This window comes from Melitaea cinxia, chromosome 28 (genome assembly GCF_905220565.1).
Source record: "Melitaea cinxia chromosome 28, ilMelCinx1.1, whole genome shotgun sequence".
Classification (NCBI taxonomy): domain Eukaryota; kingdom Metazoa; phylum Arthropoda; class Insecta; order Lepidoptera; family Nymphalidae; genus Melitaea; species Melitaea cinxia.
Window position 1 is genome coordinate 8340488 of NC_059421.1, and position 21728 is coordinate 8362215.

The window sequence follows — 21728 nt, forward strand, 5'->3', positions numbered from 1 at the left end:
ATTTTCGACACTCACAAGAGAATCAAAACCGAAAGTACGAAGCAACGTCTTATAGCACAGATATATAGGAAAAATTGTGAAAAGCATACATTTATATTTACATCATATAATAAAAATATTTTTAATAATTTTGTTTTTACGGAACCCTCGTTGCGCGAGTCCGACTCGAACTTAGCCGGTTTTTATTTACTTTATTTTTACTTACTTCATATAATTTATTGTAGTTTTTGTTATGGGGATAAGAAAAATACAAGAAAGATAAGTGATTTAGTAACCGTTGACTCTAGGCGAGGTAATGTATTAAAGTACATAGCTATAAAGAAAATTGTTTCGTGACGTAAATGAAATATATTTTTTATACTTTCATATTAATTAATGAAAGTAATGTGTATCCACTTTCATGAAAGCAAATTAAGGTTGCTTTGAAGGTAGGAAGTAGCGGTAAGGAAGTACCAAATCCATTGTCATTATACATGTGCATAGCAGCTAGAAGATTGTTAGTATTCATTTCATATCTTTTTGTTGGGCTTATTAATTTTTTTTTAATAAAGATATGGGCACAGGCTTATAATGCCCGTGCCTTTGTTATTCCAACTTTTATTTTTGTTAGTGGTCGTTACTTGGTACACCACTGCAGCTTACATTAAGAAAACTAATTATTCTATCTTAGTGTCCCTAATGCAGACGTGAGTACACCGACCAAAATTACGCTAACTTAATTGATATCTTACATACAAAAAGATATAGATTTTTTTCTTTTTTTTTAAATATTGTTATTTTTTTTTTTTTATTATATTGCGCCTTACCTTAATTATTAATTGAAAGATTTCACTTTTAAATATTTAATTTCATTTAAACACTACGAAGTTACAACATAATTATAATGTTAACACTTTGAGACGTAGGTATGAACTGAACAAATATTACTAAATTACACTGAACTCTTCTTAAATAGTCATAATCACAGCTATTTTAGTAAGGAGCTAATTTTGTATATTATATTCACTTCAGCCTATTGCAGTCCTCTGTGGACATAGGCCTCCCCAAGTTCACGCCAGACATCCCGGTTGTATATATGATATTGACATATATAAACCAACACTTATTACAATTTTTCTTATGGTAAAAAGATAAAAGATATATCAAAGTTAGCGCTTAGTTGACTTGGATTAATGTTTGGGTAACTTGACTGTAGGTGAGGCAATACATTGAAGTACTTAGTTATAAATAAAATTGTTTGTTGACGTCAATGACGTTACTTGAGGTTGAATTGTCTATATAAAAAAAAATGAATAAGCGCATAACTTGAGAATGGCTCGACCAATTCGGCTAATTTTTTTTGTATAGCTAGCAAAAAAAATACTATAAAATTTTGACAAAACGAAGTCATTCCGGGCAGCTATTATTATTATTATTCTTTATTGCACTTTAAAAAAAACATCACAAATCATTTTTACAAAGGATATTGTTGGCTAGGGCGAACTTATTACTATAAGAGATCTCTACAAGTCTACCCATGGTGGTGAAAAACGATGTTACCGCGGGACTCACAAGCGCAAGTGATAAAATGAAGAAAAAAAAACTGAAAAAAAGATTAAAAAATACCTATATACCTACTTAACTACAGTTACATGCACACATACATACATACATACATAAATACATATACATATACATAAATATATACATTGAGAGTACAACAATTATGAGAGGTTCATCATTTCGGAGAAAAGATGTTTCCTTAACTTGTCCTTGACAGCATAAATCGTGGTGCTTTCTTGGATCACTCTCGGTAAATGATTCCAAAGTGTTGCAGCACGTATCGTGAAGGAATTGAGAAAGCTAGTTATTTATAAAAATATTTACTTTCATATTTAATAAATTACATCGGACGTCACATTAATTTTTGACATACGCTCCAGGCACTATTTCAGAAAATTTAAATTGAAAATTTGCTTGGATATCTAGTATAGATTTCCAATTAAATTTAATATTATAATATTATCTGAAAAGTTTGGAACACATTTTTGGAACTTATGAAGCCGACCGATGGCGGGATAACATCCAACTGCTGGCCTTGAAATACACAGGCCGAAGACGTGCAGCAGCGTCTTCGATGCGTCAAAGTCAGCCCTGCGGCTACTAACTCGCTTGCCCAGCCTGGTGACTATGGACAACACACATGAGTTCACGCCATTTTTGGCGCGAACTTGTAGAGGCTAGCAGTGGACTGCGATTGGCTGAAGTGATACAAAACAAAAGAAAAACAAATATTTCCTAACAAAAAAAAAAGAGACAAAACTATCCAATTTAAAGCGGCCGTTTGAACGTTATGCGCGTACATACATTTTTATTTATGTAGATTTTATGTTAAACAATTCGATTTAAATAACGAACTCAGTACCTACATATAACAATATACGAGTATCATTATCAAATTTAAGACGTATAAAAAAATTGTAAGTAGCCATTTCGTAAAGGTTCCATGCGATATAAAAAATAAGCTATTATGGTCAAAAATGTTTTTTTTTTAATTCATAGCTCACGAATCAAAGGCTATCAACCTTTCGCGGCATTTGTGGTAGTTTTTTTGTGACGCCATTTTGTTAGCCATGATGTCAGTATTACGTAAGCGGGGTTTGGCTCATTACACATTCTTTTTTGGGTCTGGTTATTGAATAATATTAATTTTACTTTTGAATATTTATGTAATTAATAATATTGTATGTATTAATAATATAATGAATAATTTAGTGTAGTGGCTTTTGTCAAATAATCTTTTTTTTATTGCTTAACTGGGTAACCCCGCGGTATAGCCATCCTCGGTAAATAGGTTATCCAACACAAAAAAAAAATTTCGAATCAGTACTTCCTGAGATTAGCGCGCTTAACAAACTCTTCACCTTTGTAATATTAGTATAGATTTTAAATTCTTAACATTTGCCCTTGGAACAATACAAAAAACGTTAACAGTGCCTACATAAAACACACTCATAGCATCAGTATGTGATAAGGCGGCTCTTACCTTCTTTTCGATGATAATAAACGTAATTACGTTAATTATTATTATTATATTATAAGTTGCTATTAATAAATTTTCATCTTTCAAGAAAAAAAAAAAAAAAAAAAAATTACTTAAATAATTCCATATCCCTAATAACACTATTATTATCATTTAACTTACAACCATAATATAACAACCACAATATAACATAATATAACAATCATAATATAACAAAATTTCCTTATTTATAGATTAATTCACATTTATTATCATTAAAAGCTTTCAAAAGGTCTACAGTTACTTAATCTAAAGTTTAAGACTTAAAAAAAAAAAAACACAAAAAGCATCGCAAGCGCGTTGTCCATGCTTAAAAACCTTAGGTACTCCGTTTTAAGTCCCATACCGTCCCCGGAGAATCCTCTGCATAGGATTTATTCAACTGAAGCTCTTCCAAAGTTGCAATATATGCAACCATTCAGGATCCGACAGAGGAAAAAAGGGTATAAAAATGAGTCACTCCGGCGATGTACGCTAACAATACCAGGAGCTTCGCAAGCGCGTTGCCGACCTTACCCTCAACCCACCCTAAGAGCTCTCTCCCATATTACCACAGAAGCACAACACTACTTGAATTCAGAGTTAGTTTGTTGTAGTATTTGTAATGATGAAGTACCTCACCAGTCGACCGACATTTGATAAACGTATTTCTAGTTCTTTCAAATAATTTTAAAGTTTGCAGTAAAATATGAAATAAATAATGTTTAGTATCGATACATAATTAACTTTGCTGGTGTTATCTCGAGTGCTCTTATCCGTCTCGCGAGCTGTGGGCAAGGACGTGCGTTTTTCGACAAGGCAAACAGTGTAGTGTACATCTGTGCTAAATATATAACTTTATGTACCTATCGATACTTTTAGAAGGTTTTTGATCACGATTCAGTCTGTAACTTTCCATAACAGGCCTTCTCTCCATTTAGGAGAACGATCGGAGCTTAATCCATTATGCTGCTCCACAGTGGGTTGGTGGATATGTTTCCTACTATGAGTAACGATCGCTATCAGGTGTATTTGATAACAATCGGGACCGATGGCTACGTACTCGCTGAGGCACGGTGGGGAAGACAAACATCCAAACTGAAATCATGTTTGTACAAATACAAATATCTATCTCGAGCGGGAATCGAACCCGCAAACAGCCGATGTTTTAGACGCTTATACGGCGCACGCACCTCTCGACCAGGGCGGTTGTTGTAGTTGTTACAGGTTCTTACGAAAACAAAATGAAAAAAAAAATTGGAAAATTCAGAAAACTACGATTATTTAAGTCTAGCTTAGAGTACAACAGGAAATATCCGGCTCCAAATCTAGAGCAGCCCGATTGGGGAAGTACCTCGACCTTACAGAAGATCACAGCTAAATAATACTGCTTTCAAGCTGCGTTGTGTTTCTTTGATGAGTAGTATGACCAGAGCTTCAGGGGAGAATTGGGGGTAGGGTCAGCAATGGGTTTGTGATGTTTTTTGCTACGGTAATTTTGTTTACAGTTCGTATAAAAAGAGTTATTAAAACAACCATTACTCATAAATGTTGTACGAAGCACACTAAAAAAGAAGAGCACACTTTGTAACGTTACAAAAAGTTTATAAAAAGTGATGTAACGTAACCTTAAACAAAATTATCGAGCGTGAGAAATTTTTTCGATTAATCGCTAAAACAAACAAATATAACCCACATTGTATCATTTCATTCATGATACGCAAGGACGGAAAATTTAGCGATGTATGTAGAATTTTTATTGTGAATCATCATTTTGTGTTATTTTCGACTATTTGTAATATTAAGTAGTTCTCTGGTGTCAACAGTTCTGGTGTAGTGGATCATATCCCGTGTCGGTGAACACCGACGGTTGTGAGTTCGATTAACGCTTGGGCTAAAAAAATTTTCGGGATATGTTTCTCCAGTTTGGATGTCTATCCTTGTGGATCCCGCCACACTGCATCGTAGAGAACGTTAAGTTGTCGATCCCGCTTTTTATCATATAAACCTGATCCCTACTTATAGTGGAGAAATCCTCAACCTGCAGTGGAGCAGCGTGGATCCTAATCCCAAGGAGCCTCCTTTCTCCTACATACATTTGTTGCAGGCTGAATTGACCAATATTGTATATATATTGTATATTAATTATGAGGACTTTATGCCAGTTAAATTTCCGATAAAGTTTTTGAAATTGTCAAAATATTATTATTTCTTATACGTGGGTAAGTAAAGTTTTTGAGTTTTAGGCAAAAAACCGAAAAAGAAGCAGTTTTTTTGCTTTTTTGTGATTTTTTCAATGTTGCGTCACGAAATTTTGTCCGTAAACGTCAGATTCGGATTCAACACCCCAAAATACGTATAGAATGAAAGAAATCAGAACTACCCCATAACTTTCCCACTAGCGGCCCTTAAGAGTATATAATTATCTAAATTGACTGTATTATATGCAATTGGATTGTTGTAAAACGAATAATTAATTATGATCTTAAATTAATATTTTTCAAACAGACTTTACATATATAAGAAGCGTTTATGATTCAACTGTAAAAAAGAGGGTTGTTTGCTATAAAAAAAAATTTTTGGAGTCAAAAACTTGGTATTATAACTTTATTCTTCGTTTTTTCGTTTATTAAATTCCTGTCACATATTCCTTTATTCATTCTATACCGGTAGTCAATATAGTTAGAGGTTACCCATAAATTTAATGAGATATTAAGGGGTCAATATGGTGTGACATCGTGTGACAAGATGAATCAAATCTAATATATTAAAATTGGTTCAAAATTATCACTTTGTAAATGCGCGTATGAATGAGGCAGGTCATATAAATGTGACAATAAACGAGAGGGATACAGATATCTTTCGATAATTGAGGTTATGACATAATATGACTCTAAATCTGGAGCAGCCTCAGTAGCTTAATTAGGTTACCTCAACTCGTGTTGCTATACGTACTCACTATACCAATCCGCCTGCCCAGCGTGGTGACTATGGGCAAAACACATGAGTTCACGCTATTTTTGGCGTGAACTTGTGGAGGCTTATGTCCAGCAGTGGACTGTGATAGGCTGAAATGATGATGATGATGATACTAATTCAAAAATTTGGGTGCTTCAACAAATTTTTACTTTAAATGTCAATTTTCCGTCATGAAATATGAACATCTGTAGCAGCCTGACTGGATAATAATACCTACCCATACCTTACAGCCTCTTCGTCTGTCTTCTCTCTCTCGTTTTTGTCTGTCTTCTTACTGCGTCTTCGGTGCGAGAAAGCCAGCCCTGCGATCACCAACTCGCCTGCCTAGCGTGGTGACTATGGGCAAAACACATGAGTTCACGCCATTTTTGGCGCGAACTTGTGGAGGCCTATATTCAGCAGTGAACTGCAATAGGCTGAAGTGAGATACCTTATAGAATACCATAGATAAATAATACTGCTTTCCGACAGTGTTGTGTTCCTGTGATGAGGAAGGTAGCCAGAGTTCCTGGGAAGTGTCGGGGATAGTCTCCTGGTATTGCCAGATCCATAGACAACGGTATCCACTTACCATCAGGTACCTGTACGCTTGTTTACCACCGTAGTGATATTAAAAAATCAAAATTATGATATGATTCATTTATTGCCCTTGCTAACAAAAATCTTAGTCAGATTTTTACGTGTTGAGTCAGACAACAAGCATCAATTAATAAACGGAATAATAACTATACGAGATTCAGATCAGTCTGTCCGTGTGTGCTGTGTTGAGTGGTTGTTGATTATGTGAACATTTTTCAAGTTTTATTTGAAACGGTAGGTTTAAGTGTTTATGAATTTTCCTTTACATAAAACGTACGTACGTAACGTAATAACATTAATAGATGTAAAAAGTATATGTTATTTAGTGAATATTAAAGCAGTGTTGAGTTTTAGTCCAATTATTTTTAGTATCATCATTCTTAATTCAGTAGTAGCTTATCGATTCAGCCTGTAACATCACACTGCTGGGCATAGGTTTATTAAATTCCACCTGGACGAAGTCGCGAGCACGGCTAGTATATATATATACTAGCTGACCCAGCAAACGCTGTTTTGCTTTATATATTATTAACCCCCTTAATCCCCCCCTCCTCCCTCTTTTGTAACTTAGGGGTATGAAAAATAGATGTTATTCGATTCTCAGACCTACCCAATATGCACAAAAAATTTCATGAGAATCTGTCAAGCCGTTTCGGAGGAGTTTAACTACAAACACCGCGACACGAGAATTTTATATGTTAGTTGTTATCACACTGTCTATTTAGCTGCACCGTAAAAAAACATGATTATAATTCCACATCAATTTGACCAATTCGTCAAGGGCAAATTAATTACCAGCCATTAATTTACTGTTAACAATATCGAGCAATTTTTATACAAGGTCGGCAAACAAGCGTACGACTCACCTGATGGTAAGCGATTACCGTAGCTTATAGACGTCTGCAACACTAAATGCACCACAACGCGTTACCAGGAGCTCTGGAGCTTGAGTTCTCACCTTACTTATAATAATAATAATATACTTTATTGCACATTTAAATAAAGAACAAAATTTACATTACAAGCCGTACAACAAATTGTACAACGAGGCGATCTTATTGCTAAAAAGCAATCTCTTCCAGACAACCTGATAATGAAAGGGATATGGCTTTTCAGATAGGCAGGTGGTATATAAATATAAATAGTACTTACTACAGGAAAACAAAACTGAGCAGTGTTACTAGCTGTGATCTCTTGTGAGGAAGAGGTACTTTCTCGGTCGGGTCGTCCCAGATTTTGATTAGGATATTTTCTGCTGCGCGCCCTACCTCAGTTCATATAGGTACTTCTAAACGTTATTGACTTTGAAAAGGTAGTTTTATCTATAGTCTTTGTATATTTATTTAAATGGATGTATGTATTCATTACACTTTGTTATTTAAATGAACCAAAGCGGTGACTTGGTAATGTAGTTTTGTGATAGTGACAAAAACAAATAAATGAAATTTTAATTTGTCGTACTAAAATAACCTTAAAATTGCCACTAACTGTTTACTGAAGTAAAGCTTATTAACGCACGCTTGACCTGGGGTGGAAGCTGGTGAATGCGTGACGAGAGCGTTACGAAAAGTGTGATCGGGCGAGGTGAAGATAGAAAGTTTTACATCAGTCGTGTGGTCTAAAGCAACTCGTTTCTTTATGCGTTCTTTTCAGGACAGGTTGTATACAAAAGAAAATTGGAAAATAAATTGACATATTTACAAAAGAAAATGGCGGTATGAAGTTCGCCCTCTAGTTTGTATTGGTCTTTAATAAAGTGATTAAATTAATAAATCAGTTGTCATATGTAAAAAAGCATAATATGATTTACCAGCCTTTTAGCGATAAGACCGCCTTTTGTGTATGTTTATGTTTTTCTTTTCGATGTAAAAATTTCCTCTCTTAGTGTACAATAAAATATATTTGTATTGTGTTGTACCAGAAATTATAGTTAACGAAACCTTAAAATAAGGTATGTATAAATATAACAAAATTATTTTAGAATTAATATGGTATTTATGTTAAATAAATTGTGGATATAAACTTATAATTATGTTAAAAAACCTGATAGTAATAAATTATTTAAAATTAATTTGGCTAAAGTTTTTTTTTATAAATCGATATTTATGTCATTATTAATAAAGATACTTAAGTTTTAGTCTTGTCGACCTTGGGGCAAGGTCGAGACATATTACGTGTGTTGATAGCGATTGAGGGCCTGCTTTACCAGTTGTGGAAAACGCTATTTGACGGACGATAATACAAATAGACTTTGACAGCGGGAAGTAGAATATGTCATTAGGACCTCATCACTTCAGCCTATCGCAGTCCCCTGCTGGACATAGGCCGTCACAAGTTCGCGCCAAAAGTGGCGCGAACTCACGTGTGTTGCCTATAGTCACCAAGCTGGGCAGGCGGGTTGGTAACCGCAGGGCTGACTTTGTCGCACCGAATATGCTGCTGCACCTTTTTGGCCTGTGTATTTCAAAGCCAGCAGTTGGATGGTTATCCCGCCGTCGGTCGGTTTTTTAAGTTCCAAGGTGGTAGTGGAACTGTGTTATCCCTTAGTCGCCTCATACGACAAACACGGGAAGAGGGAGGTGGCTATATTCTTTACTGCCGTACTACATTTTTAACAAACATAATAAACTTTATTCCGACATTATAGATAACATGTTACGCGAGTGAAATCACGAGACACAGCTAGTTTAATATTGATTATATGATTGTTCATCTATAAGTTATACAAACAAATTATTATTACTGGTTGATGTTACATAGAGTTTTTGCTAACCACATCCTTGTGATAAGAGCGCTACCATCGGTTCGCATATTAATTATGTTTTAAGCTTATCTGGTTCGTTGCGTGGTTTTATTATTGTTTTGTATTATTGATTTGGTGCGATTTTAATTTAATTCTTTTGCTCTGTTATTTTATACTAATATTCTGATTCTTATTTAGATTAAAAATCTACCATATATACCAGTATTAAATTAAAAAAAAAAAACATCAAATTGAACACAACCAGTAAAAAGTTATAACGTAATATAAATTTAAAAAAAAGCAGTTGACAAGTCAGTTATAAATATATAAAATATTCTTATCTTAGTTGCATTTTTATCTCTAGCTGTTAAAGCGTATCTCTACTATGTCAAAGGTCGTAAACATACATACAAAGATTGCTGACTCAAAACGCATACAGAAGTAGATAAACTAGGCGTGGCCCTGACATCTTCTATTGTTTCATCACAAATACGAGATGGTATTAAGCGAAAATACATAGTAGAAATTTTAATTGATTGTTAATTCAATCACTATATTTAATATGGAAGTTATTAACATGTAGGTGAATTTAATTGACACAATTTGAAATCTGTATTTTGTTACCTTAAAGTCTGATTTAAAATTTTATATGAATTCAAAACAAGGAGGAGATTCTCAATTCGAATGTATTTTTTATGTTTGTTACCTCATAACTTTTTACTGGTTGAACCGATTTACCTGATTCTTTTTTTAATCAAAAGCTGGTGCTTATCGTGTAGTTAAATTTGATCGAAATATGGCAAGTACACTGAGTTGTCCCTATTAATACGTATTTAGTTGATTATCTTTTCGCCTACATACCTTATATTACTTGTGTAATAAAATTCAAGTGGTTTTTATTTTCATTTGCTAGAAAACACATTTATTATTTATATGATGCTTTGGTTTGTGTCGTGTGACATTTGAAACTGTTATTATGGTAATTGCTTTATGCTGCTACAGAAATTATATTTGATTATATGCAATTAACTTAGACCAGCCTGGTTTCACTTGTGTTGATATTTATCTCTACAGTTTCATCACAATTTGTCGTAAGGTATAGCTACCGAATATAATTATATATTATGATGACTTCAAAAAATGAATCGCCGATATGTATGGACGTGTATAGCTTCCGAACGACTACACCAACTTGCTTAATCTTAAAGAAAAGTTAAAAAGAATGGAAAAAAGTTAAAGAAAAGGTTATTCACAAAAAAATTATATTGCAGTACGAGCTTCGCCAAGTCAACTACATCTATATATTACAAGTTTTGCGACAAAAATATCTTTTTTATTTTTTTAAGTATGAGCGACAAATTCAGAGATAAGAGTATTCACAAAATCATTAAGTTAACTACTTATAAAACAAATACACACTAACAGAACAAACAACAAATATGCAATTATAATATTAATGTAATTATGCAAATATTAGCTTTTTTCTCGCAGCTCTATCTGCATAGATTTCAAAGTTTTGGCTGTTTCGTTTTCTCAAGTTAAAATACAGCCTATGTCATTTATAGTTATTAAGCTATATAGGTGAAAAAAAATAATTAAAATCAGTAGTGTTTTTGGAGTATTCAATTTTACATAATTATTACAAACAAATAAAAAAATCAAAACTTTATTTTTTTAAATATTAGTATTTAAATAAAACTTGCACCTAACAACTAGCTACATAGTATATTTTATTGCTTATAAAATAATATTAAATAAAATATACAAAATTTTGTAATTCCTATCAAAAGCGATTAAAACTGCCAATGTATATTGTAATGGACACATTATTGACTCATCGCATGGCAATAGACATCGCGTGGTGACGGCTGTATGACCTCATTTTGACATAACGACCTTGAACTGAGGTCTACAGAATTGACATACTAATAATAATAAATTACAAACCATGTATAGAACTACGAGTGTAAATAAATAAATATAATTATATTTATAAACTAAAAAACAATTTTTATAATTTTATTTTTTATTATTTTATTAAATATAATTATATTTATTTATTTATACACTCGTAGTCCTCCTCGATAGTTCAGTCCGTTGTTAGGTATAAAGAAACATTACAACTGTGTAAGTAGTAGGTACCTATACCGAAATAACAATAAAAAGGGCGTAAGGGTTCCATAGACGCTTTTAGGATAATAGTAAGCGCGATAAGGAACTTCGTTCCAAAAATTACATGATTAGATAAAAAAAAAATATTTCAAGAGTAACTGTCCACAGTTTAGTTTTTTTTTTTTTTTTTTTACAGCGTAATTTCTTGCCGATTCTTCTCTACAGAATCATAATTAATAATATAATTTATTATTATATTTATATACCTATTTTTATAAATTAACAGCTAAATACTTAGTAAGCTGGTAATTAAATGAATTGTTAACTACTTGTTGGAATCGAAAAATTAATTTAATGTTAGGTATCCCATTTATGGTGGAATTTTTTTATTTATATAACTATGTCGACAAACAAGCGTACGGTTCATCTGATGGTAAGCGATTACCGTAGCTTAAAGACGTCTGTAACACCAGAAGCATTGCAAGCGCGTTGTCGACCCTATCCCCAATTCCCACCAGGAGCTCTGGTCACCTTACTCACCAACAGGAACACTTAATAACACTGCTTAAAAACAGTGTTATTAAGTTGTGATCTTCTGTAAGCTCGAGGTACTTCACCAGTCGGCTGCTCAATATTTTAAGCAGGAAATTTTCAGCTGTGCCCCTCCTCAGTTTAAATTTATCTGTTACATACTTTTATATGTCAAGCTTTATATTATAATCAAGCGGAAAACCCTGAAATTGACATATTTTTTTTTTTTTTGATTTAACGTCGCGTCAGTTCTTTTCAACTGACTCTTCTGTTGTGTTTTTCGTTTTCAACAATTTTCTCACAGATTGACAAAAGGCTACTCAATTGTATGTTTTTTTTTTAAATCTCGTACACACAATAGAGATGACATCGTGAGATTTTGTGGTTTGAGCGTGAGACTGAATCGTCTTTGACCTACAAGAGGTCCTGAACACTGTAGTATAGTGGGCGTAGGTACTCAAAATCAAAAATTAAATTATTCAAAAGGGCTTCAAGGGCACTTTGAATCATCATCTTACAAATAAAAATTATATTTCCTTAACTAGCTGTGCTCGAGACTTCGTCCACGTGGAATTTAAAACAAATATATTAATCAGCTCGCAGAGTTACAAAATAAATAAATTTCTGAAATAAAACTAGCGCCTCAGTTACTCCTTATTAAATCAGCTATGTTCCAGTGAAGTCCCGCCAAATCAGTCCAGCCGTTTCAGAAATTAGCCGGAACAAACAGACAGACAAAAATTATAAAAAGCGGTATTTTGCTATATGTACCGTGTATACATCAATTTGCATTTAGTAAAAAGCGGTGATTTTAATATAATAATCATAAACTCCAATTTTATTTATTTGTATAGATAAGTCAATGTTAATAATTATTTTCGTTTCTTTTTTAATTCATTAATAATTATATCTGTGACTAATCAATTATAAATAACCTTACTACATCGCCAATACACATTTTATTATTATAAGTTAGTATAATTTTTAGGCCTGCGGTCACCAACCCGCCTGCCCAGCGTGGTGACTATGGGCAAAACACATGAGTTCACGTTATTTTTGGCGTAAACTTGTGGAGGCCTGTGTCCAGCAGTGGACTGTTTAGGCTGTAATGAATGAATGAATAATTTTTAGGCAACGTCAAAACAAGTAGTACTGCGGTTATCTAGACCGATTTACGGACTTGTGTCTAGTCTAGACAGTAGGTACTCGGTCCCAGATGACGTCACTCAAGGCCAATTACCAACGGATTTCAAATATCCAATTAACGTTAAGGTGGTCTATGTAGTTACCTAATATAACATTGATGTATATACTAAATATATTGTACATTTTGAGTAATATTTTTTCCAGAATCGTATAATAATCCAATTTATTAAATAACCACCTACGTCGTGTCGGAAAACCGGAATTTAATCAACAGACGGACAGAAATATGTTTAGTATATATGTTGCAGTCAAAACTCTTAACCAGTCAAAAGCACTATTGACTAGCAAAATCAGTCAGAAGTACTTTTGACCGTTTGCTTTAGTCAGTAATACTTTTGACTAAAATAACAGTTAAAAGTACTTTTGCCCAATGGAGCTGGTTAAAAGTACTTTTGACTAAATGATTCCGTCAAAAGTGGTTTTGACTGGTTCTATCAGTCAAAACTCTTAAAAATTTAAGGTGTTCAATAAAAATAACGACAAACGCACATATAAACTTTTATATTACTCATTATTAGTGGAGAACGTGCTGATATTAGAACAAAAATGAGTGACTACGAAAAGAAAGAAGGCTTTTTGCAAAGAATTTTAGCGATGGAAGATATAAAAGATAGTCATTTCAATGTGATGACAAAAGAAAAATTTGAAAAGTTTGCAATGGTTGTGGAAGACGCGAAATTTAATGAAAAGGAAACACCATTACAGTACAGTAGACTACAACGCTTTAACACATTGAAGTTTGTGGTATAAAAAAATTAGTTACAAACACAGAACCTGTCAAATATTTTTGCCGGCTGAGGAAATCTACGACATTAATGATGCTGCTCATATTTCTATAGGGCATGGTGGTCGCGATAGACTTAAGAATGAAACGGCAAAAAAGTACGCTAATATTACAAAAGAAATGATTAATGTATATTTATCAATGTGCGAAGTATGCCAAAGGAAGAAAAACAAGAAAAGGATGGGTGAGATTTAGAAACCGATCCTGCACACTGAAATGAACAGCCGCTGCCAAGTCGATCTGATTGACATGCAGTCGCAAGAAGATCGGGGGCATAAATTTATTATGGTTTATCAGGATCATTAGACTAAATTTATTCACATTCGAGTTAATAGTGCTTTTGGCTGACGCTTTTTTGCAGTTAAAACTACTTTTGACGGAGAGCGTCAGTCAAAAGTATTCTTAACCGCGAATTTGCAGTCAAAAGTATTAATAACCAATAATTTTCAGTCAAAACCACTTTTGACCAACTTGTCCAGTCAAAAGTACTTTTGACTGATTTCGCTAGTCAATAGTACTTTTGACTGGTTAAGAGTTCTGACTGCAACATATATACACTCAGTCCTCTGGTGGTAGCGGCTGATATAAATGCATATTCATCTTATATATAAAATTCTCGTATCACAATGTTAGTTACAATACTCCTCCAAAACGGCTGAACCGATTTTTATGTAATTTTTTGTGCATATCGGGTAAGTCTGAGAATCGGCCAACATCTAATTTTCATACCTCTAAGTTAGGGGGGAGGGGATTTAGGGGGTTAACAATATACATATATGGCAAAACAACGTTTGGTGTGTTAGCTAGTTATAATATAATAATATATATATCTATAGAATAATTATATATTACACCCAGAGTATGGGTTGTTACCGTATATTTTTATACTTACCTAGTTATTACCATGATTGCTACCATAGTGGATAGTATATATAAGTATTGAAAAATCTGCCGTTTCTTACAAAGCAACGTAAAAATTTATGCTTCCCCCTGTCTGTATCTCGACTGCTATCATGAAACTATTGAATATTAATAATGATTATTGTTTGGAACCATTCAAGTGCGAGGCCCGTTTCACAATAGCCAACTTTTGATTGTCTTTATCACGATGATTTTAAAGAGAATTGTTTGTCTTCTTAGCGTGTAATTTGTTCAATTATTGTATAAATTGGGTCACAATCTTATTAGTAATTACATAATAATTATTTCAAATTAATGTTTTTTCGTCATATAGCTATCATGCTAACGGTCACGGGCTTATTCCTGCTCACGACTAATATGGTATATATAGTGTGATTCAATAATTCAGTAATTGATAATTGATTCAATGATGTGATTCAATAATTGTGTTTGCTCGCAAACGAAAAAAACCGACTTCAATTACATCGAACAAATACAACGTAGGTAGACGAAAAAATAGTCAAGTAAATACGAGTTATCAAAGATTAATCAAACAGAAGTCATCAAGGTGTCGATAAAATTTAAATGGGCCTACGTGAGACGTATAACCGTAAGATTAAATTTTTTTATCAAAATCGGTCCCCCCAGTCAAAAGTTCTGAGGTAACATACATTTAAAAAAATACAATTGAATTGAAGACCTCCTCCTTTTTTGGAATTCGGATACAAACTTTTTTATTAAGTGATATTTAGAAAAAAAAACCCGCAAACCAACTTAAGTCTTTAACCCTATTATACATTTTATTGACAATTTAATTTAATAGATTTTTACGATTTACAAAATCTAACTGTGGTCACTCAGTCATATTTAACAATCTTTAAAAAAATGAAATATATTTTTTATATAAATGTATATTTGTAAACAATATCACATCCAAAACTAACCTTTTTGTATATTTGTTGCAGAGTTTCGATAAGAAGATGCTGTGAAAGACTCGAGATCAACACGAGATAGACAACTTGAAATCACGAAATATACGACCGAACGAAGAAACAATACAATTAAAAACTCATCCGTACCTTAGAATGTGTTCAATAATACGATATTACCTGCCTAATAAATAGAGAAGATTTGTAAATATTGTTCATAGTGAAGATATGCAATTCTGACCGTGTTAGACAGAGATAGCGAAAGAAAAAGACAGAAAGCTGCGTCCGAAAATAGTACGTTCAGAAATAGAGAAAAAATGTTGGGCTCGGAGTCAGTACAGAAGGGTGAGGCGGCGGGAGCCCACGCCGCATGGTGGCAGACACCATGGAAAACTATGGCTGACTTAGCCGAAGCGGTTGACGACCTCATATGCAGTTTCGATTATATGGACACAGCCATGGACAATCTCGTGATGCTTATATTCATATGGATACTGTTCTCCATCGTCATCCTCGGGATTGCAAAATGGGCTTACGGCAGGTTCAGCACGAGGTCCGTAGAAGATAAAACGGAAAAGACCAAGCCGAGTGACGATGCAAAGAAAACGGCGAACGAAATTATCACAAGTGCTGACAGCGTTCTAGCCACCAGCGCGAAAGTGAAGACTGGTGCCTTCAAACCTTCGAAACCAACCAGCTTCGTGCCAGCCACTCCTCCTACCAACAAAAAGAGACTGGGCCGCATGTCCCCCGGTCCTGAACAACTGACATTAAAGAAACACCAGAGTATTATAGTGCCAACCTGCACAGGCGCGGACGCGCCGAGCGTTCAGTGGGTTAACGAATTATTGACGTGGTTATATAATGATCTTGTTATTGTGAATGATCTTGTGCAGCAATGGATTGTCTCCATGAACGAGTTCTCGAAGAAGTCCGTCGAGGAGGTGAGCTTAGTTTTTTTTTCCATTTTTTTTTTTTTAATTACAATGGTAGCAAATAAGCATTTGCCAACCTAATTTGATTTCTTGACCTATTTTCATATTAAAAAAATGTGAATCATATGTTAAATTGTTTTGGTTTCAAATAACTGAATGTGTTTATAGTTTCCGTGGGTTTATTACCCACAATGGATTTTAATTGTCAAGCGATTTTGAGCTTTAATCTACTGTAATAGGGCCTACTAAAGTTGAGAAGATCGACAAGACATCTGACTAATGTAGTACGTAAAAAAATCTGGTTCAAGTACGTTTTGATGATGTAGGATGGAGTAATGTAGAGCGGAACTTATGTTTATTTTTTAATATTTATATAAAAACAATTGTATAACATTTTGAGAAAATCTTAAAAAGATTGTAAATTTGTCATCATTCAATATTACTACCGTTTCTTTGAAATGTAATGTACTAGTTATGTCTCGTGGCTTTCCTCGTCTCTGAACTAAAATCACAGGATAAATGTTAGCTTATTCTTCATTTCTAGATCTACCCATATATCATTTATAATAACAGTCAAAAGAACTATTATTCTAATTGCTTACGAATCATTTTTTTTCTCATAATATTTTGTTAGGTATGAAATTATATATTATATTATATTCTATAAAAGGAAAACTATACAAAAATATTAATCGCTTAATATATACACATTTATAAACCAATTCAATAAAACCTTTTTTAAAATCCATATTCAAACACTCAAAAAAATAAAATAGTCGTAAACTCTTTAAACCCTGTCAAAAAGTAATAAAACCTCTTTTTAAAGACCTTACAAAAAATTACAGATATATAATCTGTAATCAACTCAATATACCGCCCAATCTTATCAAACTTCTCTGACATTGATACAAGCTTGGGCAAGTCTCGAGTTATTTTGGCAGCTTGTGTAGCTGTTTTTTTTTTTCGGTATTTTCATTTAGGACAGGGTTGCTGAACTTTTGGCAAGCTGATTATATTAATTTTCCTTTAATAACAATTGATTTTATTGATAGATATCTGTGTCTCGTGTTTTCACACGTGATTACTTGTACATTAATAAATTTTATTTGCCTCAAAGCCTTGTCCAAATATTAATAACCAAAACCCCTCTTTTAAATATAAAAAAATTCTAATTAAGTATGAAATTTGTCCACTTTTTATTTCCCAAAGCATGTAGCTTATAGACGCCTGCGCCATCAGAAGCATTGCAAGCGCTTTTCGGACCCAATTCTCCCTAGGAGCTCTGGTCACATTACTCATCAACATGAACACAACCCTGCTTGAAAACAGTATTATTTAGCTGTGATCTTCTGTAAGGTACTACCCCAGTCGGGCTGCTCCATATTTTGAGCAGGAAATTTCCTGCTGTGCCCTACCTCAGTTGATGTAATTTGTTCCTTCATAAAAAGGCATATCCATATTAGTTAAAAATATTCTTTATCTAAACCTTGACCTTTAGATTTAGTGACTGTTGACTGACTGACCTTTTGACCTTTGTTAAGGATAATAAATTTGAATTTATGTTTAAATGAGTAAATCGTGTTTTATTTATTATGGCTATTTTATATAGATAATGGTTGTATTTTATCTTTATGTGGTTATATTAGCTACCTCAACAGACTTTCCTGTCTCGCGGACTATCAAACGCGTAAAATTTAAATTTAATAAAATCTGACCCTACACACCTATATAGTGGTATGAAATATATTTTACGACTTATTGTCATTTTATGTCATAGGAGTCGCTTCAGCCTGTAATATCCCACTACTGGGCATAGGCCTCTTTCCCCATGTAGGAGAAGTATCAGAGCTTAATCCACCACGCTGTTCCAATGCGGATTGGCGGATATATTCCCTACTACGAGTAACGGTCGCTATAGGTGTACATGATAACAACTGAGACCAACGGCTTAACATGCTCTCCGTGGCACGGTGGGGAGACCCACAAGGACTGTACAAACACCCAGACCATAGGAGTGCGACCATAAAACCAAAAATTATTTTATTCCAGTAGGCTTCAAAAGCACTTTTGAATTGTCGTTTTACAAAAGAAAATAAAATAAGTTTTAATCAATAAAAGTGAAGCTACCACCGATTCGGAATGTAGATTCTGGGGAGAAAAAATTCCTCAGTTACTCTTTAAAGAAAATGTGTTTTATATTTAATTGATAATTTTCGGATTTTATCGTGGTTTATTAAGTTTTTTAAAAACCCGACGTTTCGGATACTTTACAGCAACCATGGTCACGGGGACTGATCGGAGGCGATAAAACTCGAAAAAGCTGTTTCATTTAATGTCTGAAATTCACGTAAACATTTGAAGATAATTAATATGGTATTAAAATTAGGTTAGAAATTTATTAGTTTATCGACCTTACTCTTAGCCTGTAAAAGATCCCTGTGAAAATAATCTCATAAATCTCACAAAAACATGGACAAATGCAGACCAAATTCTCATACAAAGTTATGGGATCTATGATATTTTTTCCATAGGACAAAGTGCTGAAGTTCTAGTCATATACGAGTATAAAAAATACATTGTGCAATCCCATCAACTTCTTTTCAAGACCTTCCTTCTAATCTATCTAAACTTTTTTCAGCGTAAACATTGTTTTATCTTACCGAATTTTGATAAAATTGATTTTATAAAATTCTTTTATCAGTTTACATAACACTAACTGTGCTTCGCGGTTTCACACATGTTAATTTGATGAAAGCCTATAGCTTTCTTCGGTAAATGAGCTAACCAGCGCAAAAGTAATATTTCAATTCGAACCAGTCATCATCGTCACTTCATCCTATCACAGTCCACTGCTGGACATAGGCCTCCACAAGTTCGCGCCAAAAATGACGTGAATCCATGTGTGTTGCCCATAGTCACCACGCTGGGCAGGCGGGTCAGTGACCGCAGGGCTGGCTTTGTCGCACCGAGACGCTGCTGCCCGTCTTCGGCCTGTGTATTTCAAAGCCAGCAGTTCGATGGTTATCCTGCCATCGGTCGGCTTTATAAGTTCCAAGGTGGTAGTGGAACTGTGTTATCCCTTAGTCGAATCTTACGACACCCACGGGAAGAGAGGGGATGATTATATTCTATAATGCTGTAGCCACACAGCATATATTAATAATAATATTGGTATAGTTAAAGATATGTGCATAATAGATAAAAGCAAGCGTTAATTATTTTAATAATAAAACTCTTAAATCAAAACATAAATTCGTAAACTCCTTTTCATTCTGTTCCAAATATTTGTATACAGACTGCGTCTAAACTCCATCTTCATATAAACTTAACGTGTACGAAAACAAACCTATCTATTTATAATGCAGTCATTCTAAAAGATTGTAAATACAATACTTAAGTAAATATACACAAAGAACAAATACGAAAGACGACTTACCAAGCATGTTATGTGTATCTTAAATAGTGACTATTACGTTATATGGCAAATATTTATATACTTACATACTCTTATGTATTATACCTAATATCTATAGGTACGTACTAATAGGGTCATTGCGCCTGTTCGCGTCCACTTAGTGCAGTTGGCAAGTTTGAAGAAGAAAATAAAAATGTCCCCGCACTAATTTCTATGAAAAATTTATTTACTGTGTTCATTATATAGTCTATTTAAAGATTAATTTTCAGTTTTGTTCGAAACATCTTGTTATTATTTTATTTAAATACAAACGTCAGAATTAGGCGATTTACCCAGTTTGCGTCCATAAAATCCAATTTGCGTCCACCCGCTGGACCACTTCTAGTCCACCAGCTTAGAAAAGGAATAAAGAGGTGATATTTTTATGATAATGTAAAGAGACATTGGATTTTAATAATTTATTTATTGAAGAATTACAGTTATTTAAAAATCAACATATTAACATTAATAAATCACTATAAAGAAAATAATACACCTATTTATTCTTCTAAACATTGATAGAACTTAAAATTAAAAAACAAATTAGGTACCTATGTATATATCAGTAAATAGTAATTCCACCTTTAAAATTCAACAATTATCTGTTCTGTGAATTTTAAAGGAATGTAAGCAAGCTAAAGATCAGCCTGCAATTACAATCACAGCAGCCTTTCGCAGTCGACTACTGGACATAGGCCTCGACAAGTTCACTCCTGTGTTTTGCCCATAGTCACCACGCTGGGCAGACGGGTTGGTGACCGTAGGCCTGGCATTGTCGTACCGAAGACGCTGCTGCCCGTCTTCGTCCTGTGTATTTCAAAGCCAGCAGTTGGATGGATATCACGCCATCGGTCGGCTTTTTAAGTTCCTAGGTAGTAGAGGAACTTAGTCGCTTCTTACGACACCCACGGGAAGAGAGGGGGTGTTTATATTCTTTGATGCCGTAAGCACACAGCACCACAAAGATCAGCCTTGATCCATAATAATTATGGAAACAAAATACGAGGTGCACACATTCGCATTAAATATTAATAATACCGCTGTTTTCTTCTTCGTTACTTGGTTTTATTTGATACTAGCTGTGCTCGCGACTTCATCCGCGTGGAATTATAATTATAATTATAATAAAAAAATATTGTTCTGTTCGTAGAATTACAAAATAAATAAATTTCTAAAATAAAAGTAGCCTAATTTACTCCTTATTTCATTAGCTATCTAGATGGTAACGTCAAAATCAATCCAGTCGTTTCAGTGATTAGCCGGAGCAAACAGAGAGACAGACAGACAAAAATTCTAAAAAATGTTTTTATTTATTTATTTATTTTATTTTCTTACATCTAATAATTACAGGCATAACCCAATTCATTAGATATAGTAAAGGAGACAAAAAGCAAAAGGAAAAAAATGTTAAACTATAATTAAAAAAGAATTGGCTGACTTGAACATAATACTAAAAACAAAACAATAATAAATATAAAAATATTAAATTCATTTCTCATAACATATTATATACAAATTAACTTTTGCGAATTCACT

At 33.6% G+C, this 21728-nt stretch overlaps 1 protein-coding gene across 1 annotated transcript in view; it reads left to right on the plus strand.

The window, feature by feature from the left end:
* Window positions 1-6742: 6742 nt before the first annotated feature.
* Window positions 6743-21728, plus strand: part of LOC123667504 (phospholipid transfer protein C2CD2L) — a 74622-nt gene continuing 59636 nt past the window's right edge. Inside the window, exons 1-2 of the mRNA XM_045601394.1 lie at window positions 6743-6832; window positions 15840-16747. Of these exons, the coding sequence (XP_045457350.1) occupies window positions 16121-16747 (627 nt within the window). The 5' untranslated portion in view covers window positions 6743-6832; window positions 15840-16120. The remainder of the gene's footprint in view (window positions 6833-15839; window positions 16748-21728) is intronic.